The 25,926-nt window shown below is 39.4% G+C and overlaps 2 protein-coding genes and 1 non-coding gene across 7 annotated transcripts in view; 1 reads left to right on the top strand and 2 right to left on the bottom strand.

The window, feature by feature from the left end:
• LOC114273920 (uncharacterized) overlaps nt 1-25,926 on the bottom strand; it is a 255,485-nt gene that overhangs the window by 33,732 nt on the left and 195,827 nt on the right. The window lies entirely within an intron of this gene.
• LOC145819269 (uncharacterized) lies at nt 10,102-11,226 on the top strand. The gene has a single exon (XM_082913240.1). It carries the CDS (start codon nt 10,102-10,104, stop codon nt 11,224-11,226), a length of 1,125 nt encoding a protein of 374 aa, XP_082769366.1.
• LOC145819268 (uncharacterized) lies at nt 21,714-23,074 on the bottom strand. Its single transcript, XM_082913239.1, has 2 exons — nt 22,648-23,074; nt 21,714-22,447 (listed from the first exon to the last, which is right to left on the bottom strand). Exons 1-2 carry the CDS (start codon nt 23,072-23,074, stop codon nt 21,714-21,716), a joined length of 1,161 nt encoding a protein of 386 aa, XP_082769365.1.

Below are 25,926 nucleotides of genomic sequence, written 5' to 3'. Positions count from 1 at the left end.
TGATTTAACATTCATTCCATTTCTCTATGCCAAACATGCATCTAGGTTTATTATGAGTAAAACCCCAACTTTTGTAAAATAGCACAAAAGCCCCAAACTTTCACAAAATAACCAACCCAACCCCAACATCTCAAAATACCAAAATTTAAAGACAAAATCCATAGAGAGGAGTAGGATATCCCTACCTCAAATTCGGAGTCCCAAAGGAGAAGACGACAAAACCCAACGTGCTCCAAAACCCGAGATTTTCAGATTAAAATGTAGCCCTCGACGATCAACAACTTTTTTGTAAAGGCCAAAGGTGAGCAAATCACTCATACTAGATCAAAACCTAGAGAGAAGGTAGAGTCTAGAGTGAGAGGCTCAACAATGGTGTTTTTTGGAAAAGTAGGAGAGAGAAGAGAAAGTAAAAAGTGATTTGAAAAGTCACAAATTTCGGGACTTAAACCCAGTCTCCCGCTCGAGCGTAAAACACCCCGCTCGAGCGTCACTCACAGACTCCCGCTCGAGCGTCCAAACTTCCGCTCGAGCGCCGGATGCACTCTCCCAGCATTTATACAGAACCAGGCCTCCGCTCGAGCTTCCAACTCTACGCTCGAGCGGCACTCAGACAACCCTGCTCGAGCGGCCAATCCCACGCTCGAGCGTCCAACACTGCACAGGAAATACTGGATGGGTGTATTCCCCGCTCGAGCGCCCAAACCCCCGCTCGAGCGGACAGGCCAAAATCTGGGCAACTAGTTTTGGTTTCCAAACTCAACCAACCTGCAACAAACCTGCCCAACACATCCTATAACTCAAAATACAAAGTAAAGAGGGATGTAAACAAGATAATAAACAACTACCCTCAACCACGGACACACGTCCGGATCACTGCACAACAAGGGTAAAAACCCGGGATCGCTATATGATATGTGGGACACCATGATAGAAAATGTGAAAGCAATTATATTTGAGCATGAAGACAAAGATTATATCACTGGACAATCAAATTTCTTTGACACCATTCATGAAATTTTGGAAGCTAGATGGACCAAAAGCAACACACCCCTGCATTGCATAGCTCATTCCTTGGTCCCTAAGTATTATCATGAGTCTTGGCCTCAAGATAGAAGTAATGGCATTCGGCGACTGACACCGCATGAAGATGAAGAAGTGTACTAATCAGAGCAAGTGTTTTGAGCAGCTATTTCAAAAAAATACAACTCATCTTCAAAATGTTTACGTTGAATATGGTGCTTTTTCAAGTGGATGGGGCTATTTCAATCAGCCACATGTTATTAAAGCAAGAATGTATGAGGAGCCAATTTCTTGGTAGGCTAATCATGGTGCTTCAATACCATTGTTGCAAGGGTTAGCATTTAAGTTGCTGTCACAACCAACTCTTCATCATGTTGTGAGAGAAATTGAAGCACCTATGGTCATATTCATAGCATCAAAAGAAGTAGGTTGGCAAGTAGCATGGCTGAAGATCTGGCCTTTGTACATTGCAACATAAGGAGGTTATCAAGAAAGAAAAAAGAGTACAAGGAAGGGCCTTCAAAGTATTGGGATTTATGTAAGTTTTCTAATTCATTAATCTTGTTTTCTTTCTTCTACAACACTTTTTTTTTCTCCTAGATTAGTTATTGACTTTTGCATGATTGTAGGTGGAGATAGGTTTGACATTGATGGATCTCCAATTGAGTGTGCAGAACTTTCCATCAATGAACCTGAGTTGGAGCTTGTGACTTTTGATGATGCAATGGAGGAGGTTCAGCTTGACGATGTTGACCATGATGCTTAAGACTTAGATGCTTAACTTTTGGACTAGCTTGATTTGATTTTTTGCCTTTCCATATATTGTTGTTTATGTATAGACTATAATCTGCTTTATTTTTTATTTTTTGACATTTTGTGGTGTGGTGGAGATGATCAATCAACTATGAATAAGAATAGTTGACTTGACATACAAAACTTATCATTTTTGTACATCTTTGATCATCTCAATCAACTTGAAGGTAGTTTTTTTTTTTTTTTTTTCCATAATGTTTATATTTGTGACATCATTCACAATTTGAATTTATAATATGCTACAATTATAATGATATAGAATATTATAGGTGTGAAAGTTATACACATTTTAAACTTGATCAAGTAAGCATCCATATCATTTTCTTATCTTTTTCTGCTTAATTTATATTTTATACACAATGATTTTTTTATTTCTTGCCTAAACTGATGGTGATAACGAATTATGCAGCTAAAATGGTGAAAGAACATGTGAATTGTGAAAGGTTGGAAGCACTAATCAATCAGGTATGTGCCTAGGCCACACATTCCTTTCATAATAAATTACTTTCTTCTTCTTTTATGTATTTTTTAGACTTTAACTATCTGAGTATTGATCATCATGATGCATAGATTATATAGTTGGTTAGCACAATAAAAAAATTCTATTAATATTTTATGTGCAGTGTCCCCGTATCCGTATCTATTTTTTGGACACTTTTTAGCCGAGTCCCCGTATCCTTATTTTTTATGAATAGGCAAACCTGACACCTAGACACATACCCATATCCGACACCCGCACCTGAGTCCGTGTAACCTATGAAGCACGAGCACGGACATGGACACGGGACACGACATGGACATGTGGACACGCAAAATTTCAAAAAACGGGGGACACGACACGCTGAGTACACGTTCAATATATTTATAATATTATTTATTTATTATATGTATAAAATTAAAAAAATAAAAATAAAAATTAGCAAAAATAAAAAGAGGGAAAAAAAGAGGGAGGTCTCTGGTATAAATAAATAAAAAAGTAGGGTTTTTGTTCTAAAAAAAAATATTTTCAATCTTTCATGAAAATAAAAGAAATAAATAAATAAAAAAGGGAGAGAGTCTTTCATGAGAAGAAAAAGAAAAATAAAAAATAAAAAGGGCGAGACAGAGAGACGAAAAACAGAGAGAGCGAGACAACGAAAAACATAGAGAGAGGATCTGAGAGAGAGAGAGACGAACTACGACAGAGAGACGAACTGCGAGAGAGACGACCTTTGAAGTGATGAAAGAAGAAAAACGAAGCAAAGAAGAAGGAGAACATACCTCGATCTAGGGCTTCAATTTCGCCTTCATGAGCTTCAACATGCCCAGGTTCTTCTTCACCTTCTTTCTCTTCTCTCTCTCTTTCTCGGCCAAGAGGCTGGGGTTCTTGTTCAGAATCGTGTCCCGAATGTGTCTGACTGCAAAAAAAAAAAATAAAAAAAAAAAGAAGAGACATCTCCCATAGAGTGTTGGACACCCATACGCTGCCTTCGAAGAGATGTCCGTGCTTCATAGCGTGTAACATTGATTGACTCTGCCACTAACAACGAGCAAGGCCACAAGGAACAAATCCAAACAGATTTTTGGAGGGAAGCATTTTTCAATTTTACTATGATTGACACCTATATGAACATTATCATGTCCTCCATGCGTCTCGATAATCAATGATAATGCAACCAATACAACTACCCACAAATGGCAACTAACAACTAAGGACATTACAAATTGTATATGAATGAAACTACTTATATTTCAGAACTCAAACCAAAAATGTAAACAAATAAAAAATAATTGGGTGTTGAAAATCAAAATATAACAACATTTATATTGGGCCATGCAAACCCAACTAAAGTTTTTTAATGTAAAATCCAATTTAGAAAAATCCCAAAACAAAATAAATTAATCTCAAACATCTATACTATTATATAAAAAGCATAAGACAAATTGGTTACTCTGAATTTATCTTCTTTTAACTATCTCCAATAACGAAGTAATCCTATAACAAATGTATTTTACCCTATTTAATTAAGTTCCAACTTTGTTGATTTGAAAGGGCAAAATAAAAAATCAAATGACCATGTAATACACAAAACAACTACTTATCTTTTCAAACTCCCATGACTATGAGAATTCCTCTTTTTAAGTCAACTAAAAGTTGCTTCAATTATTCACTAGCATTGATCCGCGCGCGATGCACGGGACTTGTGAAATTCAATTGTTAAATATTTATATTAAGTTTTATCGATTTAATATGTGGACGTACAATCTATTCATTATTCAACGCAAAAATCAACATCATATAAAATCATATTGTAGAAATCAATTACGTAAGATCCAACCCCTATGACATCATTAGGGGTGAATTTTAAAGTCATATTGTAGAAATCTCTATTTAGAAGTTTACCTAACTAGGTTTTCAATTTTAAATTTGTAACTGAAAAAGGAAATAGGATTCATTATATGTAATCGTTGGTATAGGTAACTAAAACAAAAAATAAAATTAATTTACAGATTGATAAATGTTTTCTTTGCATTATCGAAAAACAAAATATAGGGATCATTCTCCAGTATTTAGAAAGCCAAATACAATTAGCAGGAAGGTTCTTGTTTTTATATTCCTTTTGCTGAATGATAATATATTTCTGTTTAGAGCATTCATAATTGTTGTTTCATAATAACAAACTAAACTGCCCACACATTACCACCAAAACCCCAACTTTTCTAAACTTGAAATAATATTATTGCACCATATTTTGCTTTCATGAAAATTTTGAATGGTTAAAAGAAATTTAACATGTAGCCAGAGGCATCCAAATTATTAATGAAGAACAAAATGGAATGACTTCTCCATCTAACTACAATGCATCAATAATCTCACACATATATTTGAAGTATCTTCGAAGAAACACATATAGCACTATTGACAGTTGAATTATGTATACAATTTAGGAAATAATTTAAAGCTTTGTCTTTTTTCTATAACTAAAAAAAAAAATCTGAATAAAACTAATGGCAAAGATTGCATTCAAAATTAGCCGTTTAATTATTGTGTACATCTACATATCTAGCATGATCAAGCAGTTATCACAAAGTACAAAATGGTAGATAAATTTTCAGAGAAGTTGAAAACTTGACTACGCAAATACTCAATATCAATATCAAGATTTTTAACAAAGATAAACAAAAAATCATAAACATACCTACAATAGTCAACACAGAAAATGCATGAATTGTTTGAATTTCCTGACAAAAGAAACATCAAGAAAACAACAAAGAAAGATTACTCAAGACACCGATCAATTAAAAACAAAAAAGTGTCCTCAATTCAATTCCAACAATCTCTCTAATGGCCTAGCTAAAAAACAAAAAAGAAAGCAAGGAGAATGCAAACAAAAAAAATGTGAATATGACTGAGAACTGATGTTAATTTTAACTCAGGGTTAGGGTTTTGAAATCAAAGCCCCAATGATGTTAATTTTGACTGAGAACCAAACTTCAGATATTCAATAAGGGTTAGGGTTTTGAAATCAAAGCCCCAATCGCCCAACTATTGTAAATGAAGCTTAGAGTTAGAAACAAACCTGAGCTACGGAAAAGAGCTCTTGGAAAGATTCGATTTGACGGGAAGATAAACGACTCCACTCGACGGGAAGATAAAAGACACCGGCTAGGAGGTCTTTGCTCACAATCCCATGGTAGCAAATTGGAAGAGGCAGATCTTTCTCTCTTGGACCCGACTGACTCCCCTGTTCTTTCTTTGGTAACTGGCTAATTAAAGTTTATATTATTTAAATAGTTGAGTTATGATGCGGTTACGAAGGAATATGGTATGTATGTATAATTGAATATAACTAAATTATGAGGTAATATGATAATGGTTATGATCTAAATATTATGAGTTACGATACAAAAGTATATAAGCTCATAACTAGATGTTTAGTACATTCGAATGTACCATAACTCAAAATTTTGGCTCATTTTTTTATTTTTATTTTTATTTTTTTATCAGTAAAGATAATCCTTTATTGATATAAAATTAAGGATAAATTATACATCAAGTATCAATAAAGAAAAGACAAAAAAAAAAAGGAATCGCGCAATAAGTATCATAGCAAAGAGCTTTAATCTCAACTAGGTTGGTACCAAAGGTTAAGTCCAAGCATTTGCAACACTATCAAATAGAAATGCTTAAAGAGTAATCAACCAAAACAACCAAATCAGAAACCCCAATATACTCAAAACAGGGGTGATACAAATGAATAAAGCCCAACCAGATACAAGGCACTAACCACCCCTAATGGACCTAAATCTGAAAACTAAATCATTAACAGAGTAGTTAAAGTTTAGAACTTTATATTTTGCCCAAAGAGCCAACCTCACTTTAATTAGCCCCTACAAATCCTCCCTAGAAACAGTAGAGCCTAGAAACTTGCATTCATTCCTTGCCTTCCACAATGACCACATTATGGCACATGGAATGTCTTCCAAAGTTTGTCTTCCACGTTTTTGAACTTGAATCCTTTCCACCACTGCAACAGCCCCTCAATGGAACCTAGAACAACCCATTGCACTCCCCACCATGATAGAAAATTAGCCCAGATTTTCCACACAAATTGAAAATGAAGCATTACATGTAACACACTTTCTTCATGAGCCTCACAGAATAGACAAATAGAACTGGCGTTAGCATCAAGAACACCAACACTTTGTAAAAAAGATGTCTTCAGTCAACGTCTCCAAACCAACCAACCAATGTGACAATTTATTAAAATATCTAATGCAACTCTCTTCCTCTCTCTCATATATTCTCTAATTATTAATCAATCCTACCTTTTACATATCACTGGGTCTAAAGAGCAGGCTTCACTATAAAAAATAGAGAACTTACCAATAAGTCCCATATACAAAGTTTAAGATCTATCTAATCCCCAAACAAAACACTTACACCAATTAGTCCTATATATTTTTAATTGTTACCAAAAAATCTTCTTTTTTTTTTTTTTTCAATTTACTGATGTTGTTACATAATACTACCGTCAAACTTCTGTCAAACGGTTACCGGAAACTCGTTGGAATATTCAACATCATTGGAAAGTCGCCGGAGTATCGCCGGGAAGTCGCCGGAGTATCGCCGGAAGTTCACCGGAGTGTTAAGAACATTAATGGAAGTCGCCGGAATGTTCAGAACGTTCACGGAACGTTAAGAACATCATTTGAAACTCACCGGAATATCCAGAATATTGTCGGAGAAAAAAAAAATAATAAATGGAGAAATTAGAGTGAAAAAAATGTAGCAAAATGTGCTAAATATTGATAAACTAAAAGAAAAAAAATGGAACGACAAAAGACAGCAACAATGGAAAAAACATATGCTATTTTTCAATTTTTGTAAAGTTTAAGCAAATAATCTCCAATATTGATCAAACTGAAAAGTAAGTTTTGAAATTGTAAAATGTTACAGTTTCAAAGCAAAAATCTATTAAGTATTTATTCTTATTAATCAAACTGAAAAACATGTTATGAAACTGTAAAATTTTGACTGTTATGAAACTGTAAAATTTTACAGTTTTATACCATGATTCATTCCAGCACCAAAAAAATTTGAAACTGCAAAATTTTACAGTTTTCACCACTTGTAACTAAAACTCGAAAACAACTTGTTCAGAACTTAAAAATTTTCTCTGTTAGAACAGAAAAAGAGAAGTGTATAACAAAGAAAATGTAAAAAAAAATAAGAGATCGAAGGAGAGAGGTGAATATAGAGAGAGGATTGTACTCAGGCAACTATTTTTTATTTAGATCTAGTCGGATCTGATGTAAATCTACTCAGATCTGATGTAAATCTACACAGCACCAAAAAAAATTTGAAACTGCAAAATTTTACAGTTTTCATCGCCTGTAACTAAAATTCGAAAACAACTTGTTCAAAACTTAAAAAATTTCTCCATTAGAACAGAAAAAAGCGAAGTGTATAACAGAGAAAATGTAAAAAAAATAAGAGATCGAAGGAGAGAGACGAATATAGAGAGTGGATTGTACTCCGGCAACTATTTTTTGTTTAGATCTAGCTGGATCTGACGTAGATCTACTCAGATCTGATGTAGATCTACATAAGATCTGATGTAAATCTACTCATCTTCTTCGTCAGAAACATATCTTCTTTACTGTCGGTGAGAATGAAATAAGTAGTCAGCGGTCGGTGGTTGCCAGTGAATCCCAAACGATGGTAGTCATCGGTCGCTGGTGACTATATATCGGAAAGAGAAAGAGAAGCAGCAAGATATGGTTATCCGTCAACGATCGTTGGAAAACACAAAGAGCAAAAGAGACAAAGAAGAAGAGAGGCAGAGAAGAAGAATAATAATGTTATAGGACTTTTGGGTATAAGCAAAAAGTTATGGGACTAAATAGACTACACGTTTTTCAAACAAGACTTCTTAGTAATTTTTCCATAAAAAATTAAGGTTTTAAAGACTAAAATTTAGGGACAAAATTATTTTTTAAGGACCAAATAATTTTGTTGCGAAAAGTGTCGTCATTATATTTTTAACAACAAAAATTGGACATTAGAGATGAATTATTATCATTTTGGGACCAAATTTTTTGTCTCAAACAATAAACCAATTTGAGACCAAATTATTTTGTCCCTAAAAGTCTATTTATTAGTGACGTTTTCAAAATTTTGTCGTTCAAAGCCTTGTTTTTAACTTTTCGGGATGACCTTTTGGCGACTATCTTTACAACGATAAAAATTGGTTTCTAAATGTCTTTTGCAACAAAATTTTCACTTTTGAAAACTAAAAAATTTGGTCTTTAAAACACTTATATGTTGTAGTGCTTCTATGTCATTTTCATGCATAATCCCAAGATCTTTTTGGGCCATAAAAAAATAAATAAATAAATAAATCTCTTTGGTTTGTATATATGCAAAGCTAACAATACTTTGATTTGATAGATCCCACGACCAATTCAAGTCATAACCAACACCACTTTAAGGCATAACTTGCATATTATAGAATTATAACAAATTAAGGTTTTAAAGATAAAAATTTAGGGACCAAATCATTTTTTAGATACAAAATATTTTGGTTATCAAAAGTGTCATTGTTGTATTTTTAGCAACAAAATTGAACATTTAATGATGAATTCTATCAGTTTGGAACTAAATTTTTTGTCTCTAAATATAAACTTTTTAGGTAACCAAACTAGTTTGTCCAAGAAAGTGAATTTATTATCGAAATTTTCAAAATTTTGTCAATAAAGTCATTTTTTTAACTTTTCAGAACAATCTTTTAGTGACTATCCTCATGATAATAGAAATTAGTCGCCATTTTTTTGTTTTTGTAATAAAATTTTCACTTCAAGAAACATAAAATTTGATCGTTAAAACTCTTATATATTGTAGCGGCCTTTCATACTTGGCATTTTATGGAACATTATGAAAAAGCTAACAATTGGTTTAAAGATGTCTTGAATATGATTAGATATTAAGTGCAACACTGATATCACGACATATTGGTCATATTGCATTATTTTTCTCATTCATCTTTGTAGCATAGAAAATAGAACCATGTCATGCATTAGAACCTGTAAATATGGCCCAACGAATGGCCTTGAAGGCATGAGAAAAATATAGGGAAAATGGGACTTCAAGATTCTAGTTCTATACATCCTTTTTACTAAGTTGTACCTTCATGTTTTTGGACGTCGTCATAGAAAGAGTATGACACATCTGATGATCAACGTGAATGTCTGGTTTTTATACTTGTTCTCTGATTTACTGGCAACAATTGCACTCGGAAAGCTATCCAAGGTCAAAGGTGACAACGATGATATCAGTCCAATGAGTCTATTGAAGGGTTTATGGGCACCAATAATCTTGTTTTATCTTGGAGGTCCAGATACCATGACTATCTTAGCTTGGAAGAAAATCAAATGTGGTTGAGGCACGTTATAGGACTATTTACACAAGGTCTAAGAACAAGTTATGTCCTAATTCTAACTTGGACTTCTACCTCGAGGTTCTCTCTTTTGGCCTTGTTGATGCTCTTTCTTGGACTTATCTAGTATGGAGAGAGTGTGTGGGTAATCAAGTCAATATCTGAGAAAAAGCATGTGGTTTTGTTCGAATTGATGAAAGCACAATTGGAAAAATCAGTAGTGCACAACCTAACACCAAGCTAGTGCTCCAAGCCTATTCTTATTTCCAGACCTTAAATCCTCATATGCCCAAATTATGAGCGTAATAGGACCAAAGTGAACAAATTGACAAAAGAATTTCGTGAATTGATGAATAAAGATGATGCTACTCACAATACTTTCAAGTTGATTGAGATTGAGTTGGGATTGATGTATAACATGCTCTTCAGTAAGGTAGGCACAATTTTTACAGTATGTGGAAGCATTCTCAGACTCATTTGCATCTCTTGCATTGTCACTGTGTTTGTGGGCTTTTTCTTAGTTAAAAAGTCTGATGGGCATTTGAAAGTTGATCTTCCGATAACCATAATTTTGCTAGTTGGAGCCATTTGTTTAGAAATAAGTGGAGCTCTTGTGCAACTAGGTTCAGATTGGGCAATTGTTTGGGCATGTAAGCATTACTCGAGTAAGTTGGTTACTTTGGTTTTTCATCTTCACGAATTTGTGATATCTAAAAACAAAAGATGGTCTGAGGTTATGGGGCAATCTAGGTTGAACTTTTGCAACAACTATAAACTGACAAAGTTCAGCCTACCATCGTATAGAGTCGACCATAGTATCAAAGAACTTATCATCTATCAGCTTGGTAAGATGTCACAAAATGATTTGGAAGTTAAAACTCCACAAGCTTATACCATTAAAAGAGGTGAGTGGACCCTTGAAAAATATGGATTGGATGCTAATTGTAGTATCGAGCTAGAATTTGGCAAAAGTATTTGGCACGTTGCTACAGACATTTGCCTTGAAAAATATGGAGTGGAACCAGAAAGTTCAAAGTCAGTCCTAAACAAAGCGGAAACAACCAAAATATTGTCATATTACATGATGCATCTTCTGCTTTTTTGTCCTACTTTACCTTTCTGTGACAACAGTAAAAATTTTATGAAAGCTTATCCTAATGTGAAGAAATTTTTTAAAGAAAATGGAGAAAAACTTGCTGGTAGTTTAATAGAGAAGGAGGACAAATGGGAGATCATGAGTAATATATGGGTAGAGATGTTGTGCTATGCTGCGAGTTGCTGCTCGGTGAATCACCATGTTCAAGAGCTTAGGCGTGGTGGACAGTTTCTCACTCATGTCTGGCTTTTACTTAAGCACTGGGATGCAACAAAAATGCTGAAGAAAAATGCATCTCAACAATTGAATGACAAAGAAGACAAAGAGCCAGAATTAGTGGATGTTGTTAAAGATGCAGGATGTTGCTTGATAATGTAATATGGTCAGTGGTGGTTGGGTCGGACTCGCAGGCCTTCAATGAGTCTGCTGGTCATCGAATCCCCTATACGTTCCTGCAAAAAGGTCCAGATGGGGGTAATCCCCGGACGGACACTCCAAAGGTCAAGTTAGGTCAAGGTAGAGAATTAATGGTAGACAGTAGTTGGTTTTTGCATGAGGAAGAAGAAGAGGAAGAATACCATATATCTCTCTACAAACATACCTCGAAAGCTTCCTTATATCCTTTGCTCATCATTTTGTTGTCCATTCCGAGTTGTCTAGTTGGCCGAAAGTCTATAGCCTAATTACCATCGTTCATGGTGATTCTACATATTCCGGCGTGAAGGATCTTGCTACATTTAATGCTATGGTGGCCTCGTTAAATGGCTGATGTGTGGGTGCAATAACTTTGCAAGATCTTTATCTACTTATGTGGCTAATTCCCTGCCGGACAAGTGTTTGAATGCTATTGGTCCGGACCCAGCATTGGCTTCTCAAAGCTACTGGGCTTTAACCGCGACTACATGAAAGGCTTAGGACAGGGATGGGTTAAGTTTACCTGGGCCGTGAGCTGGGCCCTCTCTAGCTGTGCCCATCAATAGTCCCTCATTCCCGAGTGCAGCTTTAGTCCAACGAAGGGAATATGAAGGGTGGAGGTAGTTTCCCAAGGCAAGGAAGGTAGCAGAGGGCCGGCGGGTGAGTTCTGCTTCCGGGGGAGAGAATGCGGCGCTGCGGTGAAGCGTAAGGGTGGTCGGTCGAAAAGGTGGTGGACTGATAAGGTGGTTGACTGACGAAATGACAGACCGACGAGGGAGGTTGACCATCATGATGGTCGACCACGAGGTGGCCGAGCATGATGGTTGACTGTCAGGATGGCCGATTGGGAGGGTGACCGAGCATGATGAACGACTGACCGTCAAGGGTGGTCGACTGTCAGGATGGCCGACCGCAAAGGTGGTTAAGCGTTATAGTCAACCGTCAGGATGGCCAACCGCGAAGGTGGCCGAACGTGATGAACGATCGACTGACGAGGGTGGCATTGATGGGGCACGGATGGGCATGAGGCTCAAGGGGTAGAAGTGCATGCGATGATGTAAAATGGAAAAGATGGGAAAGAAAAGATAGTTAATGGTGGCAGCGTAGTGCGTGTATGCGCGTGAGGTGATCTACATCGTTGATTAAGATGTTGTACCGTCGATGGAAAGTGAAAGGGTTTTTTTTATAGCGGGGGATTTAAAAAAGGTGGGGGTTTTATCGTAGCTGTTGGGTTTCAAACTGGAAAAGTTTAATCACGATCCATGGAACACAGGCAAGCCTTAGGCATTTAGTCTTGTTCGATTTACGTATCTAATTGCGAGAAACCGATAGATCCTAAACTTTTCTCCATTCATCTCTTGTGATTCTCCTTTGTTTCACATTTCAAACTTCTTGCTCCCCGTGTTCGAGGCGATTTACAAAAACGTGAGGGAGATGGCACAAAAGATGGCCCCTGCCTTGATGCTGGACGCTTTGGGCAAAGACAATGGGATTGCTTTAGCAGAGAAGTATAGGACGAAGAGGTTAGAGGAAAGAAGAGGGGAAAGGCCATCACGGCCCATTTCGGCAACAATGATATCGGTCATCCAACTACTGAGCCAAATGGCCCTCGACTATTGGCACACTAAAGCAGATAGGTTAACACTGACAGCGAGGGATCTGGAGGGATTGCAGATTAAGTATCATATCCCAACAAATGTGGAGTTGAGATTGCCACTAGCAATAGAGAGGGCGTCGGATGTGAGGCCCTAGGAGTTTACGTTGTATGAAGAGGCACTCTGTGGGGGTTTGAGGTTGCCAATTCCCCAAATCGTCGTCGATGTGCTTAATCAGCTAGAGGTGGTGCTTGGCCAGTTGATGCCCAATGCATGGAAGATTTTGATGGCGTGCGTGATCTCCTGGCCGCGGGCGACCGAAGGAAGAGTGATGTCGGTGAAGGAATTGTTCTCTTGTTACAAGGCGTCCGGTCAGCCAGAGACGTGGGTAACCTTGCAAGTAGTGGCGGGTAGAGGGTTGGTCATAGGGTTGCTCTCGTCAGTCAAACGGTGGTCAGAGAAAGGGGGAAGGTGTCACGACCCAAACCCGCGCTTATAGGTTTAGCGTCGTAACCACCAGTAATCCTGAGATTACCAAAGTCCTCTGAACATATTGAACAAAATTAAGGAGCTAACGGAAGCAAATACGACATATGATGTCCATTGAGCTGTGCTGACTTATATGAAACAGAAAATTTTAAATTTATATACACTGTCCAAAAGTCATTCTTACATCATACCCCCCACACACAATAGTCAAGCAAGAAGGGACTAAACCCCATATACAAAAACTTGTCTTAAACCTTAACAAATAAAATAAAAGTTAAGTCAGTCACAAGGCCATGAAAACATGACATATTCGGAACCTCCACGGGAGGCGCAATAGTTGGCTTTACAAAACAGAAGTCCAGACAAAAGTCTTCAGGCTTGATCTCCAAAACGCTCACCTATACATATATATATACACAGTGAGCTAAAGCCCAGTGAATAACATTAATGCAAAGAGGTTAGTGAACGAATTTCGAACATATCGAATACATAAAAAAATCATAACAGAATCAATTCTCATATCCGAACATAATAATGGTACATCCAATAGAACATATCACTTCGTCATCTGACTAGAGTAACCGGTTCCGGATACCAATTAACCAAATCACCACTTTGTCAAGTGGCTAATGAGATCTTGTAATCACATATATATCATAGACCCGCATTAACATGTCGTCCACCATGACTTAAGACTTTCTATGGATGCCATAATAGATTTCAAACATAGGATATTCGTTCACGTAAACAAATATCATTTCAGAAATCATAACTTATCAAATCACATTTGGAACATAATTCATATAAACATATCTTTGCAATAACGGTACTCACAGTGGGCTTCCAGAAACAGTTGAACAATCTTCGAACGTTAACCCAAACACAAAAGTGCATAACACAAACATATCTTATCATGACACATACTTATGGCCAATACGGCTTAGCTTACTTTTATAATGAATTCTTATCTTTCATATCACACTGTTCGAAACATACCTTTTGTAATTTGTTAACTTAGTATATTCCTTTCTTAGTGTGTGTTCCTAATTCATATCCTCATTATTGTGGCTTAATTAAAGCTTAGAAATGCCTAGGATGCAATGAGGATGCCAAAATGCACTTTGAAACACTTAGTCAAATTTCTGAAAATAGGGTCTTCGTTCGAGCGCAACTTTGGTCGCTCAAGCAATTTGTAAAATTCTGTAAAACTTCTGGGAGCTCAATTTTTACGCTTGAGCACGACTTCTTACACTCGAGCTGAGGATCAAAAATAAGGGTGGTCGATTGAGTGCAGGTTCTGTTGCTCGAGTTGACCGCCAAACTCTGTTAAAGTACTAGATGCTCGTCATGTTCGCTCGAGCGGCAAATCCTTCGCTCAAGCAACTTGCAAAAATATTCTGGGTTTTCAAAACAGAGTTTTGAGCTCCACACATGCAATTCAAAGCTTAGGGTCATGCATGGCTTGGTCAAAAACACAAAATTACTTTAGAAAACATATATACATGACCCCTGAAAACCATTTGCTTTGAAATCTCACGAATTTACCAAAATTGAATTCAAACACTTTTACATGTAGAACCTTTCAAGCTCTTTTCTTCAAAACTCATGAATTTAACAAACTTGAGCTCATAAGCTCCATGCATGTAAGAAATTATTTTCCAAAACATGAAATCAAGGTTCAAAACATGATAATTCAAACATGCATGTACCAATCAATTCACAATATCACCTTGAATGCTCAAGCTCAAACTCGACATGGTGAAACTCTTCATATTTATGCATGTGTGAAGAAATCCTTACCAAATTCCTTTTCTTAGCTTTCCAAATCACGAAGGCTAATTTCAAATCAACTCAATTGTTGAATGCATGTATAAGCTAGTTTCAAAACTCAACTTAAACAACATATTCATGATCAAAAGTGATATATCATGACAAAACTATACATGCATGTATGGTTACTTCATCTTCTTGGCTTCCTTAAACTAAAAACATGCAATTGATTACATATAGCTCATGAATACATCATAAAAGCACATAGTCTTCAAGGATTAAATGTTAGATTCTCACCAAAGGTCTTGAATTAGCTAGATTCTTGTACTATATTGATGAACTCTAGCACATTTTTCAACTTTTACCTTGAATTTACACTTTCTCTCTCTAAAATGGAGTCTCTCTCTCTCTCTCTAGAATGTATAAACTTAGATTTTAGCACTAAGGAATGAAAGAAATGAGCTCAAGAATGAGCTTATAGGCTTTATATATAGTTTGGATGGCTTATTACAATAATTAGAACATTAGGCCTACCAAATGAAACTTAATTTACCAAACTGAATCAATTTTTAATTAAACCTGCCAGAGTGTTCTAAAAATTCCAAATAACATATTCATGGAATCAATTTCAGTTTCGGATGCTAATAAGGTCTTCAATTTTCAGATCAAAGTAGAATTCCAGACATATATTTCTAAAAGTAACATGTAAAAAGCCAAATAGCAGACAAAACACATAATAAACATATAATTCCATTCTAAATACTTAGTTAGCATTCTTAATTACAGATCGGGGTTGTTAGAAAAGGAGGTACGGATAATGTGGAAAGTCCCCACCAAGTCGCAAGAGCTAAAGTTAGACGTCGTGGCAGAGGGCAGGGTAAAGCAAGTGAGGCAATAGAGGGAAAGAGAGGAGATGAAAATGGGATGACTTGGTGAAGCCCTCTGCCCTATTTGCTCTGGGCTTGGGGCCAAAGCCTGCGGAGGGAGATCCGATGCCTGAGGAGGTGGAGGCGATAAAGGAAGCCCAAAAGGTTGAAGATAGGAGGATCCTGGCGGTGGTAGAGAAATACAAAAAAGGAGAGTTGGGACCCGTGCCGAAGGCTGTGGTAGAGAGGGTTGCACGCCCAAGGCCTAAGTCGTTGGCAGGCAAGGACTTGAGTACTTTTGAGCCACTGAAAGCGCTAGTGGACCTACTGAAGGAGAGAAGTAGGGTGGAGATGGAGAAGGTGTTGAGAAAGAAAAGAAAGATGGTGACGGAGGGTAGGGAGAGAGGGGCCGCTCGAAAGAAGAGTAAAGAAACAGCGGCGGTGGCGAGTGACAAGGTGGAAATGGGGCCTAGGCCAAGAATGGTGGTTGAGGAAAAGTCTGAGCCCCCAATTGCAGAGATAGTGGATGTGGTAGGGACCAAGGAAGGGCAGGTGGAGGGACAGATTGGCAATGTTCTGGTGTAGAGGAAATGAGAGAGAAAGAGCGTATGACAAAGGGAAAGGTAGGGGAAGAAAGCCCTGTCCAAGCGAGCACAACGGCTGGAGCCAGGAGGACGGTTGCTCGCCATCTAGGCGTAGTAATTGGTCTTTCACCAACAGGGAGGAAGAGCCTGCCAACGTGTTAAGTAATGCGCGAGTGGCGGCAGAACGCTTGCTGGGAACAATAAAGGATGCAACAGTCAGGGACGTCTCCAAGTTTAGGGAGCTGACCTGATGAGAGCATTATGTTCTGCCCAAATGAAATCGCTGACATTGGCAGTAACATTGGAGGGCAAGGGTGTGGGAGCGAAGATTGAGGTGGACTCACTCAAAGCTCAGTTGGAGAAAACCCAAATAGAGTTGGGGAGGGTGAACGTGAAGTGTGCACGCTGGTGAAAAGCAGCACGAAGTGCTTGCTATCAAGGGTTGAAGCACGAGCAAAAGGCCAAAAAGATGGAGGTATTAGCAGTGGTCTAGGGCTTCGTAGCATAACGCGCCAAGGGAAGTGTGGAAGAAGCTGAGGTGCAGTTGGTGGAGGCCAGGGCGCAGCTAGGTGAGAAGGCAGCGGAGTTGGCTGTGGAGTAGAGACGAGCCTAAGAAAGCTAAGCGACGTGTGAGACAGCAAAGGAGAGATTGGAAGAATCCCTAGTCAACAATGAAGAGCTAAATCGTTTCTGAAGAATAAGGAAGAGGTGGATGCAGGGGCGGCAGAGTTGGCGAAGACCTTAGAAGAAGAAAGGGCGAAGACAGTAGAGTTAACCACGATGATAGCGTTGGAGAGGGCGGCTTACCTATATTTGTTCACCGCTGCGGTGGAACAGTTTAAGTTATCACCTGAGTTTCAAATGGCGATAGACACAGCCGTAGCGAGGAGCTTGGCTAGAGAGGGGGAATGTGGGGTGGGGCCGTTGAATGTGGCTGTTGTCGAACTGGTGGAGGGCAGACCAAAGAGAAATAATCCATAGCTTTCAGCAGTCAAACTATTATAAGCATGAACTGAGTATGTATTGGGATAGTGGGTGGGTGAGTTTCCAACGAAGGGTAGCAGACATCTTCTCAAACATCAATGTCAACCTCCTAAAGCCCGGAGATGGAGATATCGCTCAGACCCCCCTAGATGAGGGTATTAAGGAAGAAGATCGAGCATCCAGTGGGGAGGAAAGAGATAGAGGTGGGGAGGATTGAAGACTTAGCTTTGCTGCCAACAGTCTTACATACTTTGTTTTGCTATAATTTGCTTTTGTAAAGATTTAATTTGCGCTTGTGTAAAGAATTTTGGAGTTTGTAAGAATTTTTGTGTTGAATTATAAGGACTGTTCTTCTAGTTGGTGGAGTAATGAACTGTTTCTGTTTCTATTTCTATTTTGCCTTTTGTAAAGATGAACTGTTTTGCCTTTTGTTGTTTTATTTGAAAAAAAGAACAGAGATGGATTTTTGAAGACTGTAAAAACAGACTTTGTAATAAAAAAGATGTGATTATATAAAAACTTGGATTTGTGAATTTGAAAACTGCATAAATAAACATATGATTATTGTTGTATATACACTATGCGTTAACTGGAAGGTGTGGTAGACTTAGTTTGATTGAGGCTTGCTGGGCTCAGTGTGGCTGAGCTCTTCAGGCTCAGTCTAGCTGAGCTTTTTAGGTCAGTCTAGCTGAGGCTTGCTGGACTCAGTTTGGCTAAGCTCTTTAGGCTTAGTCTGGCTGAGGCTTGCTTGACCCAGTCTGGCTAACCTCTTCAAGTTCAGTCTGGCTGAGGCTTCGTTGGCCCAATCTGGTTGAGCTCTTCAGGCTCAATGCAGCGTGTCGCTGCGCAAATCGTTCAACACAAATAATGGAGGGGGAATATCTTTGTCATTGGCGTGCAGTCATGTTACTATAAGCGTGTACATTGTATTGAAATGACAAAAATAAACAAGTGGACCAAATAGTAATATGAACAAAACAATAGGGGAAGACTCCGTTTTACTAGAAATACCACTTTAAGTGCTTAGCATTCCATGGGTGAGAGAGATCTCTACCTTCCATATCTTGCAGACGGTAAGTGCCTAGGCGCGGCCTGGATTTGACAATGTAAGGTCTTTCCCACTTAGCCGCGAGCTTCCCTCCGGTCGGGTTTTTGATGGCAAGAGTTACTTCTCGCAGGACTAAGTCTCCTACTCTGAATTCTCTGGGTCTAACTCTCTAATTATTGTAACAACCCCGACCTCTGATTAACATTAATCCATGATTAATTGTGCCTAATAAGTAATTAAGATGAAATTTTGCATTCATTACATGTGTTATGTGCTATATGAGTTTCTATCTGTTCTATATAGGAATATCTGTCTCTGATTTTATTCCATTCTGTAAATTGAAAGCCTTATCGGCATTTGATCACGAAATTGACTTCATATATATGTGTTATTTGGAATTTTTAGGAGTTTATGGTAGGCTCAATTGAAATTTGATTCGCAACGAATTAATTAGAATAAATTGCACTCAATTGATTAGTGGTAAGTTTAATTATTAAACTCACTAACCAAGCCTATATAAGGCATTAGTGGACCCTCATTCACACTTTACACTCTCATATCTACATCCTTGGTAACAAAAACGTGAGAGAAAGAGAGGGACTAGGAAGATTTGACTCTAAGCTTGTGAATTGCAGAGGCTTGAAAGGGAATTGGAAGGTTCGACTTGTGAGCTCAAACATCAACACCTCTAAGCTAAAATTTAACCTCTAAGGTAAGAAATTAAGCCTTTAGTTGTGTAATTGGAGTACTTACCACATGTATTCAAAAGAACTAAGTGAATTGGAGCAAGAATTAAGTTGATTGATGAAGCAAGAAGAAGATGCATGCATGCATGTGCATCACATGATAAATAAAGCATGTTGTCTAAGAATTTGTTCCATGTATGTTCATATTCTAGCTATGGTTTAAGAATTCAACATGTTTTTGAACTAGACACCTCATTGGATCATATTTTGAAAGCTTGAAACTTGTACCTTTACATGCATGATATGTAATGTTATGTTTTCTAAGATTTGGGTTTTGTTTTGGACAATTGGCAAGCTTTTGGGCATTGATTTTGTGAATGATTTTGAATTCACCATAGTTTCACCATTTACAAGTGTTCCCTATAATTTTCTCAAGTTTTTGGCCCAAAAGACCATGTTTTACAACTTTGAATTTGAGTTTTAAGCTGAGAAGAGCAATCTGGAAATTCCAGAATTCTGCTCTCTGCTCGAGCGGAAGAACCTGCGCTCGAGCGACTACTTTGTGATCTTACACTTCCGCTCGAGTGACTTGAAGTCCGCTCGAGTGTGAAATGCAAGCTCCCAGAAGTTTGCGTATTTTGCAAACTGCTCGAGCGACAAAAGTTGCGCTTAAGCGAGGACATAAGTCTCACGCTCTAGCGAACGTCGAGCGAGCATCGAGCGGAAAAATCAACCAACTAGTACTTTTGCAGAATTTACAGACTGCTCGAGTGACATAAGTTGTGCTCGAGCGACATTTTGCATGTCCGCTCGAGCAAAGGAAATTGCGCTCGAGCGGGACCCCTGTTTCCATCATTTTTGACCAAGTGTTTTCAAATACATTTTTGCATCCTCATTGCATCCTAGGCATTCCTAGGCCAAGATTAAGACATAATAATGAGGATAAAAAGTAGAAACACACCAAGATAAGAAAGGATTAAGTTAATGTTTCTGAGTGTGTAATTTAGTACGTTTTCGTTCTGTAACTGTGTAGGTCAGGCTCCACAAGACGTCTGATTTGCCCATTCTGTCTGTTTGCCTTGGAGCCATCTGTTAATTGTGAGTAATAACTCTGTTAAGTTACGTTTGACTTTAATTATTTTTTGATTATATGAAATGATCATTTTTCTAAAATTCTATGCTTTGTATAAATGAATGATTGTCCATATTTTGAAAAGTATTCGTGGCAACAATTCCATGGCTCAAGGGTATTATTCGTTCCCAGTCTAGAGATTCCTTCGTGGAACTGACAAGTTATCTGTACCCAGCTGGAGGTTCCTTTATGGAACTGACAAGTTATCCGTACCCGGTCTGGAGGTTCCTTTATAGAACTGACAAGTTATCCGTACCCGACCGAAGGTTCCTATATGGAACTGACAAGTATGACCCTTGATGCTTTGTATGTGATTTGTTAGCGCTAACGGATGTGAGATTAAGCATGTATTCTGATTTCTGTTATTGACTTGAAAAAGAATGTGAATGTAAATTTGTTTCTGATATAAACCCTAATTTTATGACTATGTTATGGACATCATCATTCATCAAAACCCTTTACTCCGTTATTATTCACTAGGCTCTCGCTCACTATTTATTTATTATGTATGTAGGTGAGTAGGTACGTGACCAGGCCTAGGTTACTGCCTGGCGAGTTTTGGTGTCAGCTTGCCATCGTGCCTCCCGTAGAGGTTCCCTTTTGAGATCTGATCAAGTTTTTGAGTCTTGGGAATTTCTTGTACCTTCTTATGTTTATGTTTTGTTTGAATATGTTTTGGAAAGTTCTATACTTGTGGCTTTGGTGACGTAAAACTTGTGTATTTATGACGTCACACACACACACACGCACACACACACACACACACATATATATATATATATATATAAGTTTGTTTTAAAGACTTTTGTCTCACATACGTTAACACAGCTCTATGGACAATGTATATTTCTATATTTGCTTCCGCAACCCCTTATAATATGTCTTTCTGATAAGAGGCCTTTGGTAATCCGAGGATTACTAACCGGTTACGAAGCTAAACCTATAGGGGCAAGTTTGGGTCGTGACAATTATAGTGTTGCCTTACTTTCTACAGGTATGAAGCCAGTCAGATGGCGGTTGTTTCTCGTAGTTCTTCAATGAGGTCTAAGTCGACCCTTTGAAATTCTTCGTTCAGTTGCGGATCAAGATGGATGATCCTAGCGGTCGGTAGACCAACTTCCATGGGGATAATTGCCTCGGTGCCGTATGTTAAGCGAAAAGAGGTCTTCCCAGTGGGGGTTCTAGTTGTTGTCCGATAGGCCTAGAGTACGTTTGGCAACTCCTTTGCCCAGAGTCCCTTTGCGGCCTCTAACTTGGTCTTGACTATTTTCAACAGAGAGTGGTTGGTGACTTCCACCTAGCCGTTAGATTGGGCGTGACCAGGGAAAGAAAAATAGGTCTTGATGTTGAGTTCATTGCAGAATTCTCTGAATTTGGCGTTGTCGAACTGCTTGCCATTGTCGAAGGCAATGGCTTGAGGAACCCTAAAGCAGCACACAATAGACTGCCAAATGAAATTGGTGGTATTCTGCTCGATAATCTTGGCAAGGGGCTCTGCTTCCACCCACTTAGTGAAATAATCGATGACGACCACGACAAACTTTACTTGGCCTCTGTCGGTCGGCAAGGGGCCTACAAGATCGATTCCCCACTTGGCGAAAGGATAAGGATTGCTAAGTGTGATCAGCTCTATTGGAAAGACATGAGGGATGTTGGCGAAGCGTTGGCATTTGTCACATTTGAGTATAAATTCAATGGCGTCTTGGTTGAGCGTGGGCCAAAAGTAACCCCTGCGAAGGATTTTATGAGCTAAAGACCGTCCCCAAGAATGGCTGCCACAAACCCCTTCATGAACTTCTCTCATCACATAGGTAGCTTGGTCAGTATTTAGACATCTGAGGTATGGTCGTGTGAATTCCCGTTTATACAAGATGTCGTCGATAATGACATAATTAGACGATCGAGCCTTGATCTTGACGGCCTCCTGCTTATTCTTTGGTAGGACTCCCTGTTTTAAGAACGGGATGATGTCTTGGACCCATGGAATAGGCTCGTCCTGGAGCAAGTGAACCTCTTGTTGATACGGTGAAACTGCTGGTGGGTCAAGTATTCAATACAGACATCGTGGTTGAGGTCTGATTGGTCTGCTGAGGCTAATTGGGCCTTTTCATCTGCTTAGAAATTCTCTAACCTGAGGACATGCTTGATTTGAAAACTATTAAAGAGGCGGGTGAGGGGAAGAACGATGTCCTTGTATGATCACATAGTTTCCTCTTTTGCATCGAACTCACCTGTTATCTGCTCGACAACCAATCGGGAATCACCAGACACTTGGAGGTGGTCGACCCTAATGTCTCTGGCCAGCCAAAGGCCTGCTATTAGGGTCTCATATTCGGCCTCGTTATTACTAGCGGAAAAGAGGAATCGGAGAGCATACTTGAAGTACTCACCCTCTGGGGTGGTGAGGATCAAGCCAGCTCCACTACCCTCTTTGCGGGATGAACCGTCCACGCTAATAGTCCAGGAGTGGGGGTCCTCTGTATTAAGAATGACTTGTGCTGGCAAAGGGGGTATGTCTGGAGTGAGATTGGTGAACTTTAGGATAAAATCTGCAACATCCTGGCCTTTGATAGCTGTTAAGCATTTGTAAGAGATCTCATACTGGCTTAATTCAACAGACCACTGCATAAGCTTGCTTGATGACTCTGGTTGTTGCATAACTTTTTTCAAAGGCTGGTCAGTGAGAACCACTATGGAGTGGGCTTGAAAGTAAGGTCAGAAGCGTTTGGAGGTGATGACCAGAGCTAGAGCTATCTTCTCCAATAAGGGATAATTATGTTCTGCCCCTCAAAATGTACGGTTGATGTAATAAACCGAGCATTGGACTGAGTCTTCCTCTCTGACTTGGGCGGCGTTGACTGTAGTGTGAAAGACAGCTAAGTAAAGGAAGAGGGTCTCTCCTAAAATTTCTTGAGAGAGGAGAGGAAGGTTTGCCACGCACTGTTTTAGTTGTTGGAATGCCTCATCGGACTTGGTATTCTAGTCAAAATCCTTTCTAAGCACCTTGAAGAACGGAAGGCACTTGTCGGTTGCCCTCGATATGAAGCGATTGAGGGTGGCTACTCTGCCCATGAGCTGCTAAACCTCATTTACTGTTCCGGGAGACTGCATTTGTATTAAGGCCTTGATCTTTTCTGGATTGGCCTCAATACCTTTGTGACTGACCATGAACCCCAAAAACTTACCAGACCCAACGCTATAGGTGCACTTATCTGGATTTAGCTTTATCTTATACTTGCATAAGGCATGGAAAGTCTCCTGCAGGTTTGTTAAGTGATCGGATTGACGCAGACTTCCATATTTCGACCTATCTGGTTTTTGAAAATGACATTAACCAGGCGTTGGTAAGTGGCCCTTGCATTCTTCAAATCGAATGACATCACACGGTAATGATAAGTCCCTCTGTTAGTAATGAAAAAGGTGTGCTCCTAGTCAGCTGCATGCATTAATATCTGGTTATAGCTTGAGAAAGCATCCATGAAGCTAAGCATCTGGTGTCCCGCCATGGTGTCGACCAATAGATATATCCTGGGTAATGGGTAGCTATCTTTAGGGCAAGCTCAGTTGAGGTCGAAGTAGTCAATGCAAAGTCTCCATTTGCCATTACTTTTGCGGACTAAGACCACATTGGATAGCCATTTGGGATAGTCCACATTTCTAATGAACTGGACCTTCAACAGCTTGTCCACCTTAGCAGTGATGAGATTGTTGTGCTCTGGATGAAAAATGTGCTGCTTTTGGCGGAACGGTCGGAACTGGGGCTCAATACTGTGGTGATAAGTAATAAAAGAAGGGTCAATACCCGGCATGTCTGAGTGAGTCCAAGCAAAGACATCGTTATGCTCGGCTAAGAGAGCGGTAAGGTTGACCTTGGCTTGAGGGGGCAGCTGGCTACCAATCCTAGCCGTCTTCGTAGGGTCAGTGGGATCAATGGGTACTTCAACTAGTTCCTCCACTGGTTCTCCTCTGATTAGTTCCTTATCGTTTGTAACATTAAGGCATTCTATGATCATAGCCTCCCTCATCTTCACCTCTTTTAACGAGGCGACATAGCATTCTCTAGCCACCGTTTATTCGCTCCATACCTTGCCGACCCCCGATCAGTCAGAAATTTCATGGCCAAGTGGTACGTAGAGATTACAGCTCGGAGGGCGTTGAGAGCTGTGCGTCCAATTATGATATTATAAGCAGAAGGACTGTTGATGACAAGGAAGGTGAGAAGTTTTGTGGACTGCCGTAGATACTCTCCGATAGTAATTGGAAGGTTGATGGAACTATGGAGGTCACCTGATCCTCGGTGAAGCCAACCAGAGGGGTTTGTAAAGGTGACAACTTTTCTTTCCCAACCTTGAATTGTCGATAGACGTTGAGGAAGATGATGTCTGAGAAGCTGCCATTATCGACAAGTACTCACCTGACTTTGTAGTTTGATAAGAGAGCAGAAATGACCAGGGGGCCGTCGTAGGGGTAGCGAACGCCTGTGTAATCCTCCTCCATAAAGGTGATCAGCTTAGACCATTATTTGGGTTGTTTGTAGGGGCAGTCCACTGTCGTCACTTCCTTATTGGAGCCTTGCTTAATTTTTCTGAGCTCAGCTCGCTGTGTCGACTGAGATGGTCTACTACACGCGAGCCCTCTGGCAATGACCCTAATCCCACCTACTGGGGGGACAGGACCACCTTGTGCTTGGGGTTGTTGTAGAGCCCGGTCATCATGTTGCCTAGGTGGTTCAGGTTGTTTGGGAGGAGTGTGCCGGTCGTTGTGCCTTGGGAGATCAGCCCTAGGTCTTTGGTGGGAATGAGCTACTGTGAACCGGTTGAGGCACCCCTGGCGGATCAAGTCCTCGACTTGGTCTTTAAGGTTGACACATTCTTCAGTGGTATGGTCGTGGTCACAATAGAAACGGCAATACTTGGATTGGTCCTGCCGGGTGGAGGAAATTTTTATGTTTGGGGCCACTTGAGGTTATAGTCATGCTGAATTTGCTACAAGACTTGCTCTATAGGTGAGTTAAGGAGTGTGCACCATTCGAACCGACTAGGCAGTCGGGTAGGAGCTGGTCGGTCTAAGCGTGGGGGTCGATCTGTATATTGAGGAGGTCGGTGAATATATTGTGAGTGCTTGGGCTCAGGTTCTTTTTTCTTTTCCCTGGACTGCGAGGCTTTAGATGTGGAGTCTTGGCGAGCCACTAGAGAGTCTTTAGCATTCATGTATTTTTGGGCTTTGGTGAGAAGGGTGGCCATTGTGATTAGGGGATTTTTGGAAAGGGAAAAGAGAAAATTCGATGGGCACAAGCTGGCCATGAAGGCTGTAAGAATGACCTCATCATTGTTTTCCTCCACTTGTAAGGCCTCTGTATTGAAACGGGTGACAAAACTGTGTAGTGATTCCCCCTCAGTCTGCTGGATATTTAGCAGTTGAATCGCCGGATGTCGTTGTTGCTGAGCACTGATGAAATGGCTCAGGAAAGATTTGCTAAGCTGGTGAAAAGAAGTGACAAAGTCTGGGAA

The sequence above is a fragment of the Camellia sinensis genome, chromosome 2, assembly GCF_055761805.1.
Source record: "Camellia sinensis isolate YWXY chromosome 2, ASM5576180v1, whole genome shotgun sequence".
NCBI lineage: Eukaryota > Viridiplantae > Streptophyta > Magnoliopsida > Ericales > Theaceae > Camellia > Camellia sinensis.
This window is presented reverse-complemented; position numbering and strand designations above follow the sequence as displayed.